The following is a 24,924-nucleotide window of genomic DNA, read 5'->3' on the forward strand; positions in this document are numbered from 1 at the left end:
TAACAAATAAGTCATGATGCTTGTATTCCAAGGACCGCCAGCAACTGATGTTAACATTTGATAAAGCTCCTGGATGCGACTGACAAACATGCCATAGGTCAGTGTGCCTGAAAAAACAGCTTGATGACATCCAATATTTTTAAAATTATTATTCTGTAAAACATCGTTCTTTTGCCAGTTGTTTAAACAGCAACAGACTTTTTTCTTCGTGTGTTCACAATTTCCCATCAAAATCCGCAATGCTAACCTGAAGCTATAGCAGATACGATCAAATTCCATAGTCTTGGAAGAAGCTTCTGATAAGATTCTTCAGTAGCAGATGAAAATAGCCAGGAATTTCTTTTGAACATTGTTGTGGTTTCTTTGCATGGGGCTTATTAAAGGCTTGGCTTTTTTATGACTATACTGAGCGACAACCTGAAAGCTGCGGAGTAATGCAGTCCAGAATTTACCTAGATACTTAGCCAGTCTTTGTTGTTGTAATGTCCATGTGATGCTTTAAAGACTGACTTTTAGAAGTCTTGATTTATGTTCCTTATTAATCTGAAAAATATGTGTGGGGCATAAAATTTGTTTCACATTTTCTTCAGATGCAAATGAAATCCTTTCCTTCTGATCCAAGAAGTTTCACTACAAAGAAGCAGCGTGGTGACCTTATCTGATTCTGATCAAAGGGCAATTTTCTTTGTACTGAAGAGAAACAAAAATAATATTCATTAAGCCATTCTCTAATTGCAGCTGCATAGCAGTTGTTCTGAATTACCTAATAATAATAATAATAAAACTCTGGATCCCTTTGATGTAATGTTAATAGTCAGTGGATGGCGATGTGCATTAAAGTCTTTTTATTGTTCACTGACATTTAGGTCACAGTGAAGAGACAGCCATGAGCAAACCACACACTGGCTTCCATATGAGAATGGTCACCCCCCATACTCACCAGACTGACAGATGGGAAGGTTATCTTACCCCCGTCCACACTGTCCAGTGCTGATAAGGATTACCTGCATCAGATGCCCATCACAACTATATGTACAGTGATGGGGGAAAGTATTTGACCCCCTGCTAAATTTGCCCGTTTGCCCTCCGACGAAGAAATGACCAGTCCATAATTTTAATGGTAGGTTTATTGTAGCTGTGAGAGACAGAATAACAACAGGAAGATACCAGCTAGCCTGACATCTGGCTGGTTGATAGGGGATCAAATATTTGTCTCACTGATTATAATGCGCATCAATCTCTGACTTTTGTCTTCTGGGGGTTTCCTGTTGTTATTCTGTCTCTCACAGCTACAATAAACCTACCATTCAAATTATGGACTGGCCATTTCTTCGTCAGAGGGCAAACGGGCAAATTTAGCAGGGGGTCAAATACTTTCCCCCCGCACTGTAGCATTATTGGAGAATCTATGAGTGGTCCCAGTTAGGATGCAAATACAGGGGTACCTCAGGTTACATACGCTTCAGGTTACAGACTCCGCTAACCCAGAAATATTACCTCGGGTTAAGAACTTTGCTTCAGGATGTGAACAGAAATCGTGCTCCAGCGGTGCGGCAGCAGCAGGAGGCCCCATTAGGTAAAGTGTTGCTTCAGGTTAAGAACAGTTTCAGGTTAAGAACAGACCTCCGGAACAAATTAAGTATTTAACCCGAGGTACCACGGTACACATTCCACTTTCTGGAAGGGCAGCCAGCCAATGGGTCCAGAAGCACAGCATTCTGTAATGCGAGGGGCTCTTGATCCTTAAAACAGATCTGCAGGCCTGCCTTTGTGTGTAGATCTCACACTGAATTAGGATGTAACCTGTTAAGAGGGAGTTACAGCTATTGGCTGGAAAGTGACAAACAAGGCAATGACTGGTTGCATGTTGCTGTGGATTGTGTGAGGATGGTCTACATGGGCTCTCAAAAGAGGCCTACACACACACACACACACACACACACACACACACACACACCAAGGAACATGACAATGGCGTTCTAGTTTGTGGTAAAGTGGCCATGCATGGGAACAGCTGTAAAAGCAACTGCCATTTCTCAATGGCCATATTGCTTTGTTATCACCAATTTTACCTCCATCCATGTTACAACTATGTTACAACATGTTACTACAATGTCATTGAGCATAAAGTTATGCACACTGGGACCAAACCAAAGAAAATCTAAAGTTCACATCTTGTGGGGTCTGACCTGGCGGTTCAGGAATGAGACCTTGGAGTCATGGCAGATAATTTGAAGATGCTGAACCAGTGTGCATAAGCTGTGAAAAAGAACACATCCATGCTACGGCTAATTAGGAAAGAGATAAAACTGCCAATATCCCGCTCTGTGATGCAAGTGTGCTTGGAGTACTGTGTACAACTCTGGCCTCCTTCCCTCAAGAAAGACATTGTGGCAGTGGAAAATGCTCAGAAAAAGGCAGTCATAATGATCAAGGGGATGGAGAACTACTCTATGAGGAGCAGTTACAACATTTTTGGGGGAAGGGGGTAGTTGAGAGAAAAAGTGAGCCTGAGGTGACATAATCAAGGTTTATAAAATTATGCATGCTGTGGAGAAAGGGAGTAGGGTTACCTCTCTCACAACAAACACTTTTGACATCAACTTCCTAAGGAGGTTTCGGTGAGACCCCAGGAAAATTATGGAGACTGATAAACGGCAGCCTGGCAAATATTTAGTCTTTCATCTAGTGGTGGCGCAGAAGGGTACATGAGAGGAGTACACTCTGCTGTGGCCTGGTCTCCCTTCCCCAGGAAAGCATGGGCCCACAGAGGGCTGCAATGTCTTTCTCCATCACTCTCACTCTCTGTCTCTCTCTCACACACACACTCACATATTGTTGTTGTAGTTTAGTCGTGTCCGACTCTTCATGACCCCCTGGACCAGAGCACGCCAGGCACTCCTGTCTTCCATTGCCTCCCGCAGTTTAGTCAAACTCATGCTGGTAGCTTCGAGAACACTGTCCAACCATCTCATCCTCTGTGCCCTTCTCCTTGTGCCCTCCATCTTTCCCAACATCAGGGTCTTTTCCAGGGAGTCTTCTCTTCTCATGAGGTGGCCAAAGTATTGGAGCCTCAGCTTCACAATCTGTCCTTCCAGTGAGCACTCAGGGCTGATTTCCTTAAGAATGGATAGGTTTGATCTTCTTGCAGTCCTTGGGACTCTCAGAAGTCTCACATATACAAAAAGGTAGAAAACCCATGGATGGTTAAGTTTGACTATGGGTTGTGGCGCTCATCTCACCTTCAGGCCGAGGGAGCCGGCGTTTGTCCTCAGACAGCTTTCTGTGTCATGTGGCCAGCATGACTAAGCCACTTCTGGTGCAACGGGACACTGTGACGAGTGCCAGGGCACATGGAAACACCATTTACCTTTCCGCTGCAGCAGTACCTATTTATCTACTTGCACTGGTGTGCTTTCGAACTGCTAGGTTGGCAGGAGCAGGGACAGAGCAATGGGAGCTCACCCCGTCGCATGGATTCAAACCACCGACCTTCTGATCGACATACCTTCCGATCGGTTTAGACCACATATGCACCCCCCCCCTTCACATGCATCCATTCAGCACATCAGCTGAGGTTGCATTTCAATTGCATTTGCATCCATGTGCCCTCTGGAAGAGTTAGTTGAGGTTATCCAGAATGGTGACCTACTGTAATTTGGAAGCAGAAAGAAGTTTTGTGCCTTTTCTCACTCAACTGGATTTTGCTAACTTTCCTTATCTTCTTTATTTCCTTAGCACTGGGACAAATTATGCTATACGTAGATGGGATGAATGGAGTAATCAATCATAATGAAACAATCCAGTGGCTGTACACTCTCATTGGGTCAAAGGTAAGAAGAATCTCATCTACTGAAGAGTTTTAAAGATTTTTCCATGTGTGTCTGTAGACAGCTGTGACACACACGCACACGCACACGCACACACACACTCAGAGAACATGCCAATGACTGAAAAATTCCACTAGTTTGATACTTGCCACAAGCAGAGGAGTACATGTGCAAAGGCAATGCTACTTCCATTTATAGTGGCACATTCCTCTCTTTTTTCAGCTAGTGAAAACGATCCATAGGGCAATGTATGTGGAGTTAGCTTCCTAACAGCCCAATGGCAGCCCAATGGGACTATGTGTTGCTGGTCTTGAAAGCGCTGCCTTGGCTTCCGGTGAAGTTCCCATGGGAAATGTTAGTACTAGCATACAAGGCGTGAATGGGACCCAAGTACCCATAAGAGTGCCTTCCTCTGTACCAGCCATCTCAGTCCCTATAATTGGCAGGCGAGACCTTGGTGGTGGTGGCACCCTTGGGGGCTGCCCGCTTGGCATTGGCCCATGACGGGGCCTTCTTAGTGGCAGTGAAATGCCCTCCTATCTCCCTCATTATTATTATTTTTAAAAAAATATTTATTAAGGTTTTGAAAGATTACAAAATTAAAGAAAAAGAAAAGAAAAAAGAGCAAAAACACAGAGACATAAAAACAATTAAGAGGGGGGGAAACAAATCAGTCTTTCCATAACTTATCCTTCATTTGCTTGTTTCCTTGACCTCCTCACACCTCCCTTTTTGTGTTCTAGTTCAATTAGCTATTTCAGCAAATCCTTTCCATCTTTGTTTTTATCCTAATAATTTATCTTAATATAATGTAACTTTACATTCTCACCAATTAACAATCTATTTTTTTCTTAATCTTTTATGACATTTCTGCTAAAACCACGTAACTTCATTCCAACATCCTTCTAACATTCCTTAATTTTACAATGTTTCTGCTATCTCCCTCATTATTGGCTTTTGGGAGGAATTTAAAAACATTCCTGTTTGCCCAGGCTCTTCATGGCCCAAAAGCACTGTTCTTGGCAACCTTAAAATCACTGCTTGAGAGAATGTTTTAAAGGGTTTTTAGAATGTATGGATTTTAGGTGGATGGGGGGAAGGGGTTCCCATATTTGGCTTTGTTGGGAGGTATGGTGGAATAAATAAATAAACTACACGTGCTGCCTCAGTGCCAAACATACAAATCCCTTTAGTGAACAAAAGGATGGTTCTTGCTGTAGTTAAGGAGGCATTAAAAAAACAACAACCCACATACAGCCTGTGAAGTATTGAGGGAAAATCTAATCAAGATGTTTTATAGACAAAAACAGATCTGTGCTGGAGATGTGGTAAAATGAAGGGGACGCTTATACACGTATGGTGGACCTGTGAAAAAATCAAAAGCTTCTGGAACATAGTATATGACGAGCTTAAAAAAATGTTTAAGTATAACTTTATGATAAATACAGAAGCTTTTCTACTAGGGGTAACGGACACAGGTATAGCAAGAGAAGATCAGAAAATATTCCTCTAATGCCACAGGAGTGGCAAGGATCCTAATTGCTAAAAACTGGAAAAAAGAAACTTTGCCAACAAAAAAGGAATGGCAAGACAAACTGTTAAAGTATATTGAACTGGCTAGATTAACAGAGATCACACTAGACAAGAGTTTCAAAAAGCATGGGGAAAATGCAGAAAATGCTTCACAAAACAGTGCCCTAAAATTCATACCTGGACTTCTTTTGATTAATGTCTGCAGGAGACTTTGTGAATATTTAAGTTATAATTAGAAAAATCTTAATAATTATTCATAAAGGAAACAGCTTATAAGAAGTAAATACGGAGGCCAGATACAGGATAAAGGAAGTCTTTTATTTGGTTGTTTGTATTGTTGTATGTTATGCTTATTGTATGTTATGTTCACGTTTAATGAGGGTGGATTTCTGTGTTGGGAGGTGGGGGGGTTATGTTATGTTGTAAATAAAATTTCCAATAAAAAATAAAAACCCCACAAACACTCTTAATATATGCTGCCAATTGGAAGAAGTGCAGTAGTCTTGAATATTAACTCAGAGCAGACCTTTCTCCTTACTAAGAATATTTCATATGCGCACAGACAAACACATATGGCGTAAAGTGAATAAAAGGAAGAGACATATCTCAGAGATGCCGGAAACGATTACTGTTTAATATTATATACTTTTATTCTAATGCTTTATGCCCCCATCTGTCAAATATATTATTAGGGCGACTTGCCAAGGAAGTAATTTCCACACAAGGAAGTAAGGCCTCAACTCTCTGAGGTGCCATTTTTATCACCTTTATAGCCTCTATATGTGCCAGTCCTGATGCACCAAAATAACTGAACCACGGCCAGGACAGATCAGACCACAGCAACCCTGATTGAGTTTGCTCTTGCTAAGGAATGGCAATGCTTCCCAGTGAGGACATTCAAAGCAGCAATCTTAGTACAGGGAAATCCTGGGATGTTTAAATTTCCCTCCTTTGCTATAGAAAACCATCGCATAGCGCCACCTAGCAGAACAACTAAAATATATTGAGATATACACAGACGCTGCACGTTTTTATACCTAAACACAACACACTCACCCTGAAAAGGTCTGGACAGCATTCATAATTGCTTTATTTAAGACTTCCTAATGCAATATAATTTCCATGCATATATTAAGTATTATTTTTGGGGAGGAAATCTTCAGGTCTTGTAAGTCCTCTCAATCAATAAGAAATGTCTTGAACATTATGCGCATGCATAATATTAAACCTTTTATATTAAGCAATTTTTGGTTTCCCTTATTTGCATGTTCAGAACCAGAAACCTCCCCCCTAAATAAATTCACACTTGAGTCAAATTTTGGTTTTCGTTTTTGGCAAAATTTAGGCCACAACTTTATTGATTACAGAAAGTGACGGGTTGCATAGGCTCTGGTGAGACTAGCTCCCTCCATGCAGGAAGCGCTGACCCAGCGGTCCAGCATAGGTCAGCCAAAGGTGAACACCTGGATAAGCGGAAAGCCGGGAACAGGCTATCTCCGCCACCCAAATGTCCCCCTGGACTCAGGCACGGGCACAGCCCCCTCTCAGGGGTTGACCAAACCAACGAGTCTCTGGATTCCTTTAACGGAATGCCCTTCACATAGGGATGGCGAGAGCATTCTCCCATCCCTAACACCTGAACCAGAGCTTCTCTGCAACCTTACAATTTGTGACGATTTGCTATGCGGCAGGCAAAACCCAAATGGCAACAGCCAATCAGCCAAGTGGGGAAAATTCCTGCCATGCCCCTGTCCCAACGATAGACGACACATAACGGCATAGCAAAGTCAAGCGCAAAGCCCTAAAAGTAGGGAGAGGTGGGCGGGTGTTCCGAATGCACGTGCCGAAAGAGGAAGCTCTGGGTCACGTGCATGGGCATAAATAGGTCCCTCGAACTGTTTAGACTGCGTCCCATTGGCCAGATTGCACCCAGCTTTGAGGGACCTTCCAATCGGGTGCTGTGGCTGACCAACTGAACCCACCCACAACACAGGGTGTCGGTTGTCCAGGTCTCACTGCAATACATGCCCTCTTTAAGGGAGGACCCAGTTTATCCTCTGCTGTTGTCAACATACTCCCAACTAACGTATTTGCAGAAGAAAGTCAGTAGAGACAAGTATGGTAGCAGGTGAGAAATCACAACCACGTTCTTAGTTATGCACAGTGTGCCACTGAAAAGCTGTGGAGCATAGAAATAGAAGATAATTGAGTCACGGAATTGTAGAGTGGGAAGGACGCTGGGGGTCCTCTAGTCCAACCCCCTACAATGCAGGAATCTCAGCTAAAGCTTCCATGTCAGATGGTCACCCAACCTCTGCTTGAAAACCTCCAACAATGGAGAGTCGACCACCTCTTGAGGGAGACATCCACTGTCAAACAGCTCTTACTATCAGAAACATTATTCCTGTTATTTAGTTGGAATCGCCTTTCTTGAATCCATTGGTTTGAGTTCTACCTCCAGAGCAGGAGAAAATAAGCTTCCTCCATCTTCCATGTGACAGTTAAATCTCCCAGGTTTCCTGTTCCAAGCTGGACAGGAAGCTTCTTTAAATATTTGGAGACTGTCCCTAAAATTTACATTATATCCTTCTTGTTATCATCATTGCAATCGGTATGTTTGGAATATTGAGAGCAAGTTGAGAGCCTCTCTAACCCCACACCAACATCCAGCGCAGCAGAGTTATTTTTAAAGCCCTCTTAACAGGAGTTAGGTTTTTTTTTTAAAAAAAAAGGTTTATTCCTGTGTTTGTGTAGGTATTAAATTAATGCAGCATAACTCTGATGACTTCACCCAGAATGAAACATATCAAGGCCTACATATTTTTAGCAAGTTTCTGTCATTATTGTGTGGTTGGAAAAATAGGATAAACACTAGGGGGTTTCTCTACATCTGTAGCTGTAGCGTTTGGAAGCTGCCCAAACGGTTTCTGAGCCATTCTGTGTCTTTCGAATTTGGCTCAATATTTTGGACCAGTTTAGATCTATTGAAAATGAAACTGGTTTCCCCCGCCTCATTTGCTATAATAGGGAATCTTTCTTTTAACTGAAGTGGGTGAAATTTGTAGGCACAGCAGACTCTCTAGAGTAGATTAAAGCCTGTCAGATTTTAGGCAGATACATGCAGAATTTTTTGTTTGGGGCCCCTTTAGAATTGGATATTTTAAAGAGAGACAGACAGACAGACAAAGAAAGACAGAAGGTATCTTATTTTCGGTCAGACTTGGATGCAAGTGGCAGACATGGTCACCCCTTCTAAGGAGATGAAGCCTACTAAATTTTTGTTCTCACTCAAGGGCAGATTTTACAATAATAACTGGTAGGCTAGAAAAAGAGTGTGGATAGCCAGCATCTCATCATGAATTATCCTGGGTGCAAAGAAGCAGCACTTCCTTTTTATATCCGATTCACAGAATGTTGGTTTTTCAATCAACACTAAGCCAGATTTCCTTGGTTTGGACGTAAGTGGAATCTCTCTGGGGTAATGCAAGCCAAGATCTTGGTGTGAAGCTGGTGTTCTGTGGGAAGGAACTAGGGAAAGGTGTATTTGGTCCTAGTAAATGCTCATGGACTGGTTGGACACAGTGGAGTGAAGAAGTTGGCTGAAATGGGCAGAGCAAAGACAAGCGGTACGCAGGCACAGTCTCCAATTGCTTGCAGGAAGCCCTGGAGAGAAGGAGACACCAATGGCTTTGTGGATGCAGGGACTTTTAGTCTCAGCAACTAATTTTTTTGAGTGGGACCTACAGGGCATGAGCTGCAGTGCTCATTAGACCTGAAGCACAGCCAAAGCTGCCAAGATCATGTTTCTCTAATAAAAAGTTAACTCCAGCTTTGAACTGTGTGATTTACTGATTGGCTTCCTCCTTTATAATGGCATTACAAACCATTTTTTTAAAGGACTGGAACAATTGTCTGAATTAGGCCATTGCAAGAAAGATTCATTTCTTTATTTGGGGAGGGTTTTTAATTTAATGGCAGAGCACAATGCTTCGGATGTATTATGTTTTGAATTCAATCCCTGTTACCTCTTATGTAAACCTGTGGATTGGGTTGGGCTAATCAATTATCTGATTCCAATAAGTCAACTTAGAATGGTCACGGATTTCCTTCCTGCCATAGTGGTCCTTGTTTTAAAATCCTGGCCTCTCATTTTTAGCTGGTGTCAGGTTGACCAAAGATTGAAAGGACAGCAGCATCAGTTCTGTTCGCTGACTCTTAACAGAGGGCCAGCTTGTATTGCATTAAGAAAGCAGCATGTCTGCCAATGTCAGCCTGATGAGTGACAAGGTCTCCTCTCTTTCCTCTTGCAGTTCCGTCTGGTTGTGAAGACAGCACTGAAGTTGCTCCTTGTTTTTGTGGAGTATACCGAATCCAATGCACCACTTCTGATCCAAGCAGTGTCCATAGTGGATGACAAGAGAGGTGAGTTAGAGTACCTGCCTCTAGTTGCGCTTCAAAGGAAATAATGCAATGGTTTGTGGTTTTGCTACCACAAAACAACCCTACAAAAGCAAATCATACTCTCTTTCATACACTATACTTTGTTCTCAGGAGCAGATTTCAAGTAGAAAACAAAACACTTGTAGGCCACACCGTGGCATAGCTTCCAGGGGGGCAAAGGGGCTGCTAACCAGGGTGCAAAATTTTGGGGAGCTGCAAATTTTCAAGAGAAAAATAAACCACTTTTAGGGTTTTTTTTAACAATCAAGCAATGTGAAAATTTCATTAAATTAATAATAATAATAAAATAAACAGCCTCCGCTGTCATCTCCCAAGCTGGAGATTTCTCCGTGCTGAGAAGACCCTTCCCCATCAGCCTCACTGCTACCTGGCCCTGACAGGAACCATGGGTTAGGCGGTATAATACTTGCCTTGCCCCGGGTGCTGTCAACCCATGCTATGCCACTGATGCCACAGACGTGTGCATGTGTATGAATTGGAAATTTACCTACAAAATGCATGGCTAATGGTGTCTGGGAAAGGATAATAATAATAATAATTTGTTTAATTACCCCGCCCATCTGACTGGCTTTCCCCAGCCACTCTGGGCAGCTTCCAACAAAAGATTAAAAATACATTAAAAACACCAGTCATTAAAAACTTCCCTAAACAGGGCTGCCTTCAGATGTCTTCTAAACGTCAAATAGCTGTTTATTTCCTTGACATCTGATGGGAGGGCATTCCACAGGGCCACTACCGAGAAGGCCCTCTGCCTGGTTCCCTGTAACTTCACTTCTTGCAGTGAGGGAACTGCTAGAAGGCTCTCGGAGCTGGACCTCAGTGTCCGAGCTGAATGATGATGGGTTCCGCACTCCTCCTGTGTTTTGTAGGTAAAAGCTCCATTGTTATAGATGCAGAATATGACAACAAAACTTAATCTACGGGGGACATGTTCTCCTGTTCTTAAATTTTGATTAGTAGGGTATTCTCGTTTTTCTCCATTTTGGTGTTTTCCTGATTTTCTAGATGAGATTTCAGGCAATCCTCAAACAGAGAAGCAGTGGTGTGGAGAAGATGGAGCTCCCCATGGCAGTGGGGCTGCAGTGAGAGCTACTGGCCAGAGAGCTGTAAAACCTGTCACCAAGGCCTTTGCAGTTTATCTTGAGGCAGTCATGGTGTGCTGCCTGACTAGGCCATCTGGGCAGTGAGCTCCTTCATGAGGGTAGAACAGGCATCCATTGGTCAGAGTCAGCCAGCCATGCCCACTGTGAATTTTATGCCCATGCATTTCCATCTTAATGGTTTCATGCCCTCTTGAATTCTCTCTTCAAAGTTCTTTTCCATTTCCTCTTACGGTACTTGTTGACTATTGGCCTCATGCCAGTGTTTAGCCTATGATGGAGTTTGGCGGTGGAATTATGGCTGCTGACACCAGGCTTACCCTCTGATTGACCCTCATGAAGGATTTGATGTGCATTTACGCCACTTAGAGGACCTAGTGTTATAAGAATTCTAAGGTCTCAAATATAGAATAGATGTTCATAAATGCACACATATCTAAATGTGTCTGAAATAGTACGGAAGAGCAATCCTGAAGCCATTTTGATTCTCCCAATGACCTCAAATATTCCTCTGCAGTAAGGGAGGCAAAAGGGGAAAACCTTCCCATTGTATTTTTGCTTACAAATCCTGTCTTAAGGGTGTATTTGTGTAGGAATAGGGTGAGCCTGTGACCCTGTGGATTCAGGAACCAAGGAATTAACCATCACCAAAGAATGGCCAGGCTGCTCAGGTAATGCAATCAGTGACCATTATCAGGTGTCCTGGCAGACAGGATTTCTGCTGTAGACCGCCTCCTATGATGTATGTATGATGATTTTAGGGTGGTCTTTGTTTAAGGGGGTTGGACAATGTCTTTAAAGGTTCTTGCACCCTTTGTTTCAGGGTCTCTCCCTCCTTGGAAGGAGGGGAGGGAACTCTGTTGCAGCAGAAAAATATCTGCCTTGCTTTCCACTGGATCCTGCCTCCATGCATTCTTCTCTGACCTATCATGGACTTAGGGGACTCAAAGTCCCATGGGGAGGTGGGCAGCAAAAGCCAAACCCCAATTTTTACATCACTAGAAAGAGATCTGTATGATTGTTGTATTTCATCACTGCCTTCCTTGGATATGGCAGCCATTTCTCAGGCTTCCTCTCCAGAATTGAACCCCATTCCCCCATTGGTCACCATGGTCATGGTTATGCACAGCCCAAGAAGGGGTTCAGAAAATTGTAGAGTTCAGTGCTCATTGACATCTATTAGCTTTAGAATTAGCACAGTAGAGTGGCCAAAGGAAGCATAACTGACTTAATGAGGTAGTCACAGTTTCTAATTAACACCCATGTGTAGTTATGCATGTATAATTCAATCTTTCTAGCTTGAGCCCCATTGAAATGAATGGGAGTTGCAGAAAAGCTTCCATTCATTCAAAGGTGCTCTGAAAGCCTGCTGGCTTTAGCTATCTTACTCGGGAATCCTTTGATCATTCTCAGAACCAGTTGATCAAGTGCAGGCCTGCTTTTGTGGACACCTGGTGCTTTAATGGACATTTTGTTCGGTGAGTTATAATCTTTTAACATGTGCAATGCACATGATTGGCAAAAGCAGGGCCACTCCTAATAATTCAGTCCCAGTTTTCCTAGTACAGCTGTGTTGCTTCCACACTGCAGTACATCCAAATGGAATTGAAAACTCTGTAGGAACATCCGGCTTATAAATGCTCCCTGCAGTTTTGGAGGAATGTGTTAAGAGTTCAGCCTATAACATGTACATTATTGTCTCTCTTCTGCATTTTTTCCCATAATACAGAGTGCTCTTCTTGAAGGACAAACACCTCAGTATTATAAACTTAAATCTCCTACTGTCTGCCTTGCCAAATGAGAACAATCACTTCTCCCCCAATTACCTATTGTAATTGTTTTATAGCATCTGAGCACTAAAATGTTTTTCATGTTAATGAGCTATAGTATCATAGAATTGTAGTGTGGGATGAGACCAGTCCAGCCCCTTGCAATGCAGGAATCACAACCAGATCAAATATGACATATGGCAGTCAACGCTCTGCTTACAACCACACAAGGAAGGAGAATCCACCACCTTCAGAAGAAGTCCATTCCACCATCGAACAGCTCTTCCTGTCAGAAAGTTCTTCCTGATGTTTAGTCGGAATCTCCTTTCTTGTAACTTGAATTCATTGGTATGGATCCTACCTTCCAGAGCAGGAAAAAACAACCTTCCTCCACCTGACAGCCCTTTAGATATTTGAAGATGGCTATCATATTGAATGCAGATTTCCAAAAATTAGCAAGGAGAGATAAGAAGGCCTTCTTAAATGAGCAATGCAAAGAAATAGAGGAAAACAACAAAATGGGAAGAACCAAAGATCTGTTCAAGAAAATTGGAGATATGGAAGGAACATTTCGTACAAAGATCACCATAATAAAGGACAAAAGTGGTAAGGACCTAACAGAAGCAGAAGACCCTGATGTTGGGAAAGATGGAGGGTGCAAGGAGAAGGGGACGACAGAGGACGAGATGGTTGGCTAGTGTTGTCGAAGCTACCAGCATGAGTTTGACCAAACTGTGGGAGGCAGTGGAAGACAAGAGTGCCTGGCGTGCTCTGGTCCATGGGGTCACGAAGAGTCGGACACGACTAAACGACCAAACAACAACAACAACTAATCATATTTCCTCTCAGTTTCCTCTTTACGAGGCTGAACATACACAACTCCCTTAACCGTTCCTGATAAGATTTAGATTCCAGGCCCTGGCTCAGCTTGGTTGCCCTCCTCTGCACAAATTCCAGCTTGACAATATCCTTCTTAAATTTTGGTACCCAAACCTGGACACATTACTCTAGGTGTGGTCTGACCACACTACTTCCGAACATGTTGTTTAGTGGTTGTTGTATTGTACCATTTACATTATGCCAGCAGCACGTGAAGAACATTCGCATGCTGAGGATCTTACAATCTAGCTTTCGAATGTGGAGGGGTGAGACTAGTGGGAAGGGAGAAAATCAAGAAAAGCAAACATCAGGAGGTATTTGTTTTGGGGGGTGCTAACAACCTGCAGGACACAGGTGGCACTGTGGTGTAAACCACTGAGCCTTGGGCTTGGTGATCGGAAGGTCGGCAGTTCAAATCCCCGCGACGGGGTGAGCTCCCGTTGTTCAGTCCCAGCTCCTGACAACCTAGCAGTTCGAAAGCAAGTCAAAATGCAAGTAGATAAATAGGTACCACTGTGGCGGGAAGGTAAACGGTGTTTCCGTTCGCTGCTCTGGTTTTGCCAGAAGTGGCTTAGTCATGCTGGCCACATGACCTGGAAAATCTGTCTGTGGACAAACGGCGGCTCCCTTGGCCAGTAAAGCGAGATGAGTGCCGCAACCCCAGAGTTGTTCGCAACTGGACTTACCGTATTTTTCCCTCTATAACACGCAGATTTTTTTCTCCTAAAAAGGAAGGGGAAATGTCTGTGCGTGTTATAGAGCGAATGTGTGGTCCCTGGAGCCAAAAAATCAGGCAAAAATCAAATCGCGCTTCACGGAGAAGGGAAACCTGAAAAGAGGAAGCGGCTGCTTTCCTACATTCTGCCTCAGGGTCTTACTGCCCACCCCCCTCTGTTTCGTTGCTGTGTTTGCTGAAACGGAACAAAGAGCAGGGAAAGCGCTTCCCCTCCAGGCAAGCAGAGGGGAAAGCAGAGTGTGTCTCTGTGCTCCTGTGCTGCTGGGGGAGAGGGAGAGAGAGGGGGGGAGGGAGAGAGAGAGGGGGGAGGGAGAGAGAGAGGGGGGAGGGAGAGAGAGAGGGGGGAGGGAGAGAGAGGGGGGGAGGGAGGGAGAGAGAGAGAGAGAGAGAGAGAGAGAGAGAGAGAGAGAGAGAGATGGCTGGCTTGGGTGGGGGGAAACTTTTGCCTTTCTTTCCTCCCTCCCGTTAAATCCCTCTCGTGCATTCTTAGCCAGCTGCTTCTCTGCACACCCCTCTCATGTCCCTTCTTTGTTTTTCCTTCGCTCCCCACTTAAAATGTGGTTACAAAGCATAGATCCACATGGATCCTCAGGATCTTTGCATTGGGTCACCCCAAATTCACCATCAGATCACATAGCATGTCCATGGCTACAGCCTGCACCAAAAAAATCACGCACCCACTGTTGCCTGGGGCTGCAATGGTGCAAAAATGTGGTTACAAAGCATGGATCCACAGGGATTCTCAGGATCTTTGCATTGGGTCACCCCAAATTCACCATCAGATCACATAGCATGTCCATGGCTGCAGCCTGAACCAAAAAAATCACGCAACCACTGTTGCCTGGGGCTCCATGGTGCAAAAATGTGTTTACAAAGCATGGATCCACAGGGATTCTCAGGATCTTTGCATTGGGTCACCCCAGATTCACCATCAGATCGCATAGCATGCCCATGGCTACAGCCTGCACCAAAAAAATCACGCACCCACTGTTGCCTGGGGCTGCAATGATGCAAAAATGTGGTTACAAAGCATGGATCTACAGGGATTCTCAGGATCTTTGCATTGGTCACCCCAAATTCACCATCAGATCACATAGCATGTCCATGGCTACAGCCTGCACCAGAAAAATCATGCACCCACTGTTGCCTGGGGCTGCAATGGTGCAAAAACGTGGTTACAAAGCATGGATCCACAGGAATTCTCAGGATTTTTGCATTGGGTCACCCCAAATTCACCATCAGATCACTGTGGTCTGTGGCCACAGCATGAAGCACAAAAATGATACATCCACTGTTTCATTCAGAATGTTTTTTCCCTTGTTTTCCTCCTCTAAAAACGATGTGCGTGTTATGGTCAGGTGCGTTTTATAGAGCGAAAAATACGGTAACTGTCAGGGGTCCTTTACCTTTACCAATGTAAAAAGACTTCTCGTCCTGTCTTTCATTCTTTCTTCATTGTGACTCCCCCTTCAGATGGCCGATGGCCTTATCCCCTGCTTCTTTGGTTGCTGGCTTGGAGTTGCACTTGCTTCAGTCGTTCCATAGTTTGGATCGTTGTGCTTGCCTCCAAATATTTCCCCTGACAGTGGTTTGACAGTGATATGGAAGGGGAAGCCCCATCTGCAGGCAATCCTACCCCCTGTGGCATGATTGTGATTGGCTTGAATTGCTTGCATCTTTCTGACATTACAGCATATCTTGGTAGATCTGTACCATTTTATCCTTACACCACAGCTCTCCGAAATGCCTTGGGGCTTCTAGATGTTAGTCTCTAGGGCAGACACTCAGAGCACGTTCTTTCACTTGCCAGTGTACCCATCAGTTTCAATGTTCGCCTCCATTACATGCGAGGGCTTTCCCCCCTGGAGGACATTGTCCCTTCCTCCTGCCATGTCAGTTTCTCTCTCAGCCTCTGACACCTCATAACTGAACTCACTAAGCAGTTGGGTTTTTTTTTTGTTTTTTTTTTTGCTGAATGCCATATTGTTGTTGTCTACAACTCCCTCAGGTTCTAGATGTTTCAGAAGCAAATTCTGCACTTTAGTCTTAGGAGAGCAGTGGAGTTAAGTCCCAGTGGGCAAGCTCAAAGAAATTTTGGTGGGAGGGTGGGGTCTTAGCTTTCAGTAGAAAGTGGCGAGGGGCTTTTCCTTCCTTGTTTCTTTTTATTGCATGTTGAGGTCCCCAAACCACCCCTAAATAAATTCACACTTCACACCATAATTTTTGTTTATGGTTTTTGGCCTAATTTTGGCCACAACTTTCTTAAAATACAAACAATGTGAGTGTTGCTTAGGCATTGGTTACGACTACCTGTCCCCGCCCAGGGACAGAACTGACATCTGCAAGCCTGTGAAGTCAGTAAGGGAAAACATTATATGGAGAGTAGATGGAGCTGGGTACCAGAACTTCACCTCTCCCCAAATGCTCCCAGGGGCTCTTGTGTGGCCCTATCCCCTTTGACAGGGGTGCGGACAAAAGCATGGTGAGCCCCTGGATTCCTTTAATGGAATTCCCTTGCAGCAACAGCATTGGAGGGGCAGGCACAGCCAATCCATACCCCTCCACCTAGAGGGACGCGGGTGGCGCTGTGGGTTAAACCACAGAGCCTAGGACTTGCCGATCAGAAGGTCGGCAGTTTTAATCCCCGTGACGGGGTGAGCTCCCATTGCTCGGTCCCTGCTCCTGCCAACCTAGCAGTTCGAAAGCACGTCAAAGTGCAAGTAGATAAATAGGTACCGCTCCAGCGGGAAGGTGAACAGCGTTTCCGTGTGCTGCTCTGGTTCACCAGAAGCGGCTTATTCATGCTGGCCACATGACCCGGAAGCTGTACGCCGGCTCCCTCGGCCAATAAAGCGAGATGAGCGCCGCAACCCCAGAGTCGGTCACGACTGGACCTAATGGTCAGGGGTCCCTTTACCTTTATCTTTACCCCTCCACCAACCAATTTTTTTCTAAAACCAATACCTAACTGCAACCTTACAAGTTGTGATGATTTGCTACGCAATAGGCAAAAACCAAATGGCACCAGCCAATCAGCCAAATGGACAAAATTCCTACCAGGCCCCTGCCCCAAGGCAGACGACCCCATGACAGGCATAGCAAGGTCAAATGCAACAAACACCCTAAAATTAGGGAGGGTGGGCGGGTGATCCGATGCACGCAGCGAAAGAGGACACTCAATGCTGCGTGCAGAGCATATATTCAACCCAGGCTGTCAATCAAACTTGGCAACATCAAACTCTCCCCAGCAACCCAAGGAGTCCAGTCACACTGTGGGCCAACCAACCAACTTGCCCAGCAATAGAGGTTGTCTGGTTAACTCCATTGCAACCTGTGCTCTCCATGCAGGAGAACACGCTTTACCATTTACACCAAAATAAAAATCCCTACTGCTGCATAAGGCTCAGCTGTGCTTTCATCCTAGCCGCATTTCGGCGACAGGAATGATGCAGCATTGAGCAGTGTCATTCATGGGGGGCAAAGATGGCTACCTTGTTGTAGTCTTATTCTCCCCTCAGGAATGCATTTGTTTGGTTTGTGGGAGGGGGCCGTTCATACTTGTATTCAAAGCAAACAGCAGCACCCTGAAAATTATTAAAAGTCATTGAAAATCTAACCCCCCACTAAGGATGAATTCTTTCATGAAAGTGTGGGGCGGGGGGGGGGGATTTATTTTAAATAATAGGCCATGAAGAAATAACAAAAAATAGAAATAGCAATATATGTTAGGGAGATTCATTTTCTAAACCATATGGTGCTATACCATATACTGGCCTGATGAAGCTAAGAAAACAAATATGTTGAAACAATTAAAGCTGATAAAAAGTGGAATGAGGTCTGCAGTATGGTCTGTAGCAGAGGAAAGCAATCCACCCAGCAGGGGGAAGCAGTACATTTTTTATTCCTTATTTCATCACTGCCCATTTCATTTCAGCATTTTAAAGACTTCCATTCTGATTTACTGAAAAGTTAGGAAAGACTCACAATCAAGAAGGTCGTGCAGTGACGAGGCCGTAGGGTACTTTAAAAATGTAGGCTATTCCTCCGAAGATTTAGAAACGGAGAAGAAAAAGTAGGTTTCCCAGGTACCCCTTTTATTTTATTTTTTTAGCTCTGATTAGCTTGCAAGATCAATCATTGCAGAAAAGATACACAGTCCCAAGATCAAGATGAGAATGGATAAATCCCAGCAGCTTTTGAAGGGGGTTGATCTTGAACTGTAACCCCATTCCAGGTGGCCTTTTTATATAGCTGGTGGAGGAGTCTTAGTTCACATATTTATGTGCATGAGTTGATTCTGCATTCTATAATAATCAGTGTTTGATGACTCATAGCTGAGTTTATGAGCTTAGTCCACTGCTGTGTTTGATCAAAGTCTTGTTGTGAGTGTTAAACCCAGCTTCACATACACACATGACGGTGTGAACCCATAAGCCTGGCACATTTAAAACCCACCCCCACAGAAATCAAACCCACACTGAAATGTCTCTAATTCATGATCAAGTGCACACAATGTTGCTCACCAACCCATTTTATGCAGCTCATACTACCAGCCCCTGGTACTGCTGGCCTTGCCCAGCCCTATCTCCAGTTTAAATGGAGTGGGGTCTATGTTGGGGGGGGAGTTATGTCTGTATGTGTGGTCTGGGTGTTCACTAGACTTTGCTGGTTGTTGAGGGGTGAGCTTTTTGGAGTGGAGTCCGTAAGACGGTTGGATGTCTCCTTGTATACCTCTTCCAGTGTGGTGTAGTGGTTAAGAGCAGTGGACTCGTAATCTGGGGAACCAGGTTCTCTTCCCCGCTCCTCCACATGCAGCTGCTGGGTGACCATGGGCTAGTCACACTTCTCTGAAGTCTTTCAGCCAGTGTTTGTTGTGGGGGAGGAAGGGAAAGGAGATTGTTAGCCGCTTTGAGACTCCTTAGGGTAGTGATATCAAAGTGAGATATAAAATCCAAACTACTACTACTCTTCTTCTTCTTCTTCTTCTTCTTCTTCTTCTTCTTCTTCTTCTTCTTCTTCTTCTTCTTCTCATCCGGGCAACTCCTGCAGCCCAGCTGGTAGCCAGATGTACTGCTCTGCTTTCCCAGGCATGTCCAACTGGTAGATTGCGATCTACTGGTAGATTGTGGAGTGTTCCTGGTAGATCCTGGTTGATCTCTGGCCCCTCAGTGATCTTCTTACAAAAAAGCAAAAAAAGAACAAAAAAACCCCCCCAGACAACTTTGGCTTCCTGGAAAAAAGCTCCACTGCTTTGGGTAGATCACTGCCAGTCTTTTTACGACAATGATCACTGCCTGTTTTTTTATACTGTGAGTAGATCGCAGACTATTGGGAGTTGGACGTCCCTGCTTGGACAACATCAGCAAGGCCAAGTGTGGGGGTCTTGTTATCTAGGTAGTCCAGGACCTCCATATGCACAGCCCAGGCTTGCGCCCAGGGGATGTCACTTTGGTGCTGCTAATGCAGACGTTTGACTTCAACCCTGGAGGCGCACTCCACTGTCTCTCAAGACAGATGGATGACAGCAAGAACAAAAATGTGAGGACATGTAACATCTAATTCCTTAAAAATCAGCACTGGAACACCACAAGGATTCTGGTATATTTCTAGCCCAATGCAGATGTGTGTGTAAGTTTGCTCCCATTTTAGGGGGTAGCAGAATTTGGGGGCATCTCATGCTCTTCAATTTCTGATTCCTTTCGAGGAGTCAGGACAGGTGATAAGGGACTCTGAGATGTAGGTAAACTTTCAGTATGTCACGATGCTTTTCCACATGAGCAAATATAAACCATAGGAAGTTCAAAACATAAGGATGTACAAAATAACATTTTGTAAACAGACCTGTCTTACAGAAAAGCCAGTCCAACACAAGAATTCTTTGTTTTCTGACATTAAGTTATAATAATTGCTCCCACCAGCAGAGGTTCGGTCTCAGTGTCCTTTGCGCCAGTGGTGTGCAAAAACACCATACAAGATCTACAATTAAGAGCAAAAAGAATTTAATACTTTTATATATATGGGTGGATTTACATACTTGAATCATATTTATTCACGCCTGTGAAGGCCCTGATAGAAATAAATAGATTTTATTCAAATGTCGTTTTTATGCAGGTTCCTTTGAATTGTATTTTGGCTTGCTCTGTATGTACCCCTGGCAAACACACAGAAAAATATTATATGACACTCCTTTATGATTGCCATGCAGAGACGCATATGGAAGTGTGCTTTTGTAGGCCACAGGCAGAATATTCTAGAATGCTGTAGATGGGAGGAAGCACATTCTGAGAAGACAAGTAGTCTGTCTGTTAACTAAAGCATTTTTCTGTCATACGGCATGGATTAAAGTAATTAATTTGTCATGTTACTGGCTTACGGTTACCCCCAAATGGCATAAGTGTAGGTTAGAATCATATATCTATCCTTGTTTCCAGTTTCTCTCTCTTCATTAGAAACCACAGGCAGTCGTTTCTGCAGTGCGGGAGTCATACCCACCTATCGTATATCTTCTCTGAACTTACTCAACATGTACACCCAGCACACAGAATATATGGAAAGTTGAGCTGAAAATAATAGAAAAGTGTTTGATTGCACAGTATTTCTCGTATTAAATATTAAAGGACAGTAACATTTGCACAAAGCCAAATGGGTGTGCCCAAAAATAGTGATGGTAATAATAATAATAATAATTTTTATTTATATCCCGCCCTCCCCAGCCGAAGCCGGGCTCAGAACGGCTAACAACAGTAAAACGATAAAACATTCTAAAATCAATTCATTATAAAATTAATTCCAATCAAATTAATGGCAATCATTGGGCTAGAAGCTGTGAGGATTGCCAAAGGAGGGGGTCAGACTGTGCCTTGGCCAAAGGTCTGGTGGAACAGCTCTGTCTTGCAGGCCCTGCGGAAAGATGTCAAGTCCCGCAGGGCCCTAGTGTCTTGTGACAGAGCGTTCCACCAGATCAGGGCCACGGCCAAAAAAGCCCTGGCTCTGGTTGAGGCCAGCCTAACTTCTCTGTGGCCTGGGACCTTCAGGATGTTTTTGTTTGAAGACCGTAAGGTCCTCCGTGGGACATACCAGGAGAGGCGGTCCCATAGGTACGAGGGTCCTAGGCCGTGTAGGGCTTTGAAGGTTAAAACCAGCACCTTAAACCTGATCCTGTACTCCACTGGGAGCCAGTGCAGCTGGTATAGCACCGGGTGAATGTGATCCCGCAGCGAGGACCCCATAAGGAGTCTCGCCGCGGCATCCTGCAGGACTTGACATCTTTCCGCAAGGCCTGCAAGACAGAGCTGTTCCACCAGGCCTTTGGCCAAGGCACAGCCTGACCCCCTCCTTTGGTAATTCTTCACAGAACTCTAGCCCAATGCTTGCCATCAATTTGATTTGAACTGACTTTATAATGAATTGATTTTAGAATGCTGTGTTATTTTACTGTTATTGGCCGCTCTATTAAATGGACATAAATCTGACATCAGGAATCACAAGACAGAGAAACCAGTAGGATAACACTTCAGTCTCCCAGGACATTCTATACAAGATCTCAAAGTAGCTGTCATATTACAAAAGAATTTCAGAAATAGGCCAAACTTAAAACCATGGAGAGACTGGATTCTTATCTCATTATACATGATAAAGCTATTTTTGGCCATCTCATCCCTTGCTTTTTCCCGTAAGAGTAATTGCAGTTGTTAACAGTCATCAACAGGTTTACCACACCTATCAGCCAATCACCCATTCCCACCATCCTTCTGAGTAATACCCCTCCCCACCCTCTCACTATATATAAGGGTCTGGTGACTTCTGTTTCAGTGTATCTGAAGACGTGTGCATGCACACGAAACCTCATACCAATAACAAACTTAGATGGTCTCTAAGGTGCTGCTGGAAGGATTTTTTTTATTCAGAATCATTCCAAGTCATCTAGCCCAACCCCCTGCAATGCAGGATTCTCAACTAGATCTTATATGACAGATTGCCCATCAAACCTATGCTTACAAACCTCCAAGGAATAAGAGTCTACCATCTCCATTCCACTGTCAAACAACTCTTTTTTTTTTTTATAAAGATATTTATTAGGGTTTTTTATAAAAAATACAAAAATAATAAACAACATTCCTTTTGTCTTAACAAATTTTCAAACCTTTTTGGACTTCCTCACGTTTCCCGTTCACACTTACATTGTCAATACATTTTTCCAAGCAAATTATCATGTAATTTATAGTCACTCTTTTAAATGATAAATAACAATTCTTCAGCAATTTTTGTTTTCTAAAATCTCACTTATCTTCCAATTCAAATCCAGATTAGTGATGGCCAATTTTTTGTAATCAAGCACCCTTCTTAACATTCCACCAAATTACAATATTTTTGTAAATAAATCTTAAATTTCCTCCAATCTTCTTCAATCTTTTCTTCTCCCAAGTCTCGGATTCTGCCGGTCATTTCCGCCAGTTGCATATAGTCCATCAGCTGCATCTGCCATTCTTCCAGTGTGGGTAAATCTTGAGTTTTCCAGTTCTTAGCGATGAGTATACTGTCAAACAACTCTTACTGTCAGAAAGTTCTTCCTGCTGTTTAGTCAGAAGCTCCTTTCTTGTAACTTGAAGCCATTGGTATGGGCCCTACCCTCCAGAGCAGAAGAAAACAAGCTTGTTGCATCCTCCATGTGACAGCCCTTTAGATATTTGAAGATGGCTATAATACCCCCTCTCCATCTCATAATTGTTCCTCATAAGGCCTGGTTTCCAGACCCTTTATCATCTTGGTTGCCCTCCTCTGCACATGTTCCAGCTTGTCAATAACCTTCTTAAACTCTGGTGCCCAGAAGTGGACAAAGGAATCCAGGTGTGGTCTGATCAAGTCAGAATAGAGTGGGACTATTACTCCCCTTGATCTGGATACTAGACTTCTGCTGACGCAGCTTAGAATAGCATTACATTTTTGGCTTAGATCTGTTTCATCATCTGCCAATGTGGAAATATGTGTATTATGGAACTTTTTTATGTAGCACACAACAACTTTTTATATCTCAGCAATTAACTTATTTACTAATCCTTATTTACCTTCCTTGCATGTTCCCTTTCAAAGTTAATGTGTTTCGAGAGGGGTAGCCCTATTTGCAAAAACTGCAAAGAACATTGAGACACCTTAAAGACAAAGGTTAATGAAGATCATCACAAAGCCATCTATGCCTGCAAACCTAACAGTGCCTACTCAGAAGCTTTTTTTGCTATTGCATCACAGTGTTGACTCTTGTTAAGCTTGTGGTCTACTAAGTCCCCTAGATCGTTTTTGCCTGTACGTTGGTACCTTGGTTCTTGAACTTAATCCGTTCCAGGAGTCCGTTCGACTCCTGGAACCATTCAAAAACCAAGGCGCGGCTTCCGATTGGCTTCAGGAGCTTCTTGCACTCAAGTGGAAGCCACATCAGACATTCGGCTTCTGAAAAACATTCACAAATCAGAGCACTTACTTCCAGGTTTGCAGCATTTGGGAGCCAATTTGTTCAACAACTAAGCTGTTTGGGAACAAAGGTACCACTGTACTAGCAAGTCAGGTGCCCCCCATCTTATATTTGTGCAGCTGGTTCTTCCTGCCTAAGTGTTGAACCTGCCCATTGTAGGCATAATATAGTCCAGCTCAATCCTCTTGAGGTTGGTAGCAGGGCTGATTTTAGGTAATAGTGGACATGCTTGGTGGGCCCTGTTCCCCCAGGGGGATCTTCTCCTCCAGACCACCCTCTCTGCTCCCCACTTCAGGAGAAAGCAACTACTGTGGCTTCTGCTCCACATTACCTGCCTCTTCCTCTCTGTCGCAGTATGGATTGGGTCCAATCACCACTGCAGTTGACGGAAGAGGGAAGTAGACTTGTCAGTTCACCCTTGTCAGTTCTCACTTGTCCACTTTGCACCACAAGGAGAAGGCAGGTGAGTGAGTGAGCAAGGAGAAATGGGTAGAAGGAGAAGCAGAGACCAGGGGGCTTTCAGTGGTGGAACTCTTGTCGCCTGCTATGTTGACCCGCCAACATCAGCCATGCTCAGTAGGATTTGTTTCCACATACCAAATGCATAGCGTCGAACTGTGTCAAATGTCCATGCATTATTTGTACTACGGTATTTCTCACAATTTATTTGGCATCTAACTCTGCATCATGGGACCCCAGTTGTGTGATACACTTTGATCTTCTTGCCTAATAAGTTTTTGTTCCCCTTTTAGGTGTCAAGCTATGGTCCAATGTCATGGAGATCCTGGAAGAAAAGGATGGGGTTGACACAGAACTTCTAGTTTATGCAATGACTTTAGTGAACAAGGTTTGTTTTAAATTTGGATTTATGTATTCAAATGTATAGCGCAAAACTTCCTATGGCAGCTGACCCTGACGTTTGAAAACATGCTTTTAAAATCTCCCTTTAACATTCTAATTAAAAGACAATTTAAAAGGCTCAAAAATAATAATAAATAGTTGTCCCACTGCAAAAAAGCCACAAATGTAAATGTGTATGTATATGCTTGTGCAAAAAAACTTAGCTAACAGCTGTTAATTGTTTAATGATATCAAATAAGAGAATGTATTTTTAATTTTAAAAAACACACCTGACCTTCCACCATTCCCT

At 43.7% G+C, this 24,924-nt stretch overlaps 2 protein-coding genes across 38 annotated transcripts in view; one reads left to right on the plus strand and one right to left on the minus strand.

The window, feature by feature from the left end:
* Positions 1-24,924, plus strand: part of FHOD3 (formin homology 2 domain containing 3) — a 320,858-nt gene that overhangs the window by 199,401 nt on the left and 96,533 nt on the right. For all 37 annotated transcript variants that reach the window (XM_083708964.1, XM_083708967.1, XM_083708979.1 and 34 more), the window contains exons 6-8: positions 3,739-3,833; positions 9,674-9,785; positions 24,527-24,621. In XM_083708964.1, coding sequence (XP_083565090.1) covers positions 3,739-3,833; positions 9,674-9,785; positions 24,527-24,621 — 302 coding nt within the window. The remainder of the gene's footprint in view (positions 1-3,738; positions 3,834-9,673; positions 9,786-24,526; positions 24,622-24,924) is intronic.
* Positions 1-24,924, minus strand: part of COBL (cordon-bleu WH2 repeat protein) — a 1,088,462-nt gene that overhangs the window by 82,464 nt on the left and 981,074 nt on the right. The window lies entirely within an intron of this gene.

Source organism: Podarcis gaigeae (genome assembly GCF_964106915.1).
Source record: "Podarcis gaigeae genome assembly, chromosome: 13".
Lineage (NCBI taxonomy): Eukaryota > Metazoa > Chordata > Lepidosauria > Squamata > Lacertidae > Podarcis > Podarcis gaigeae.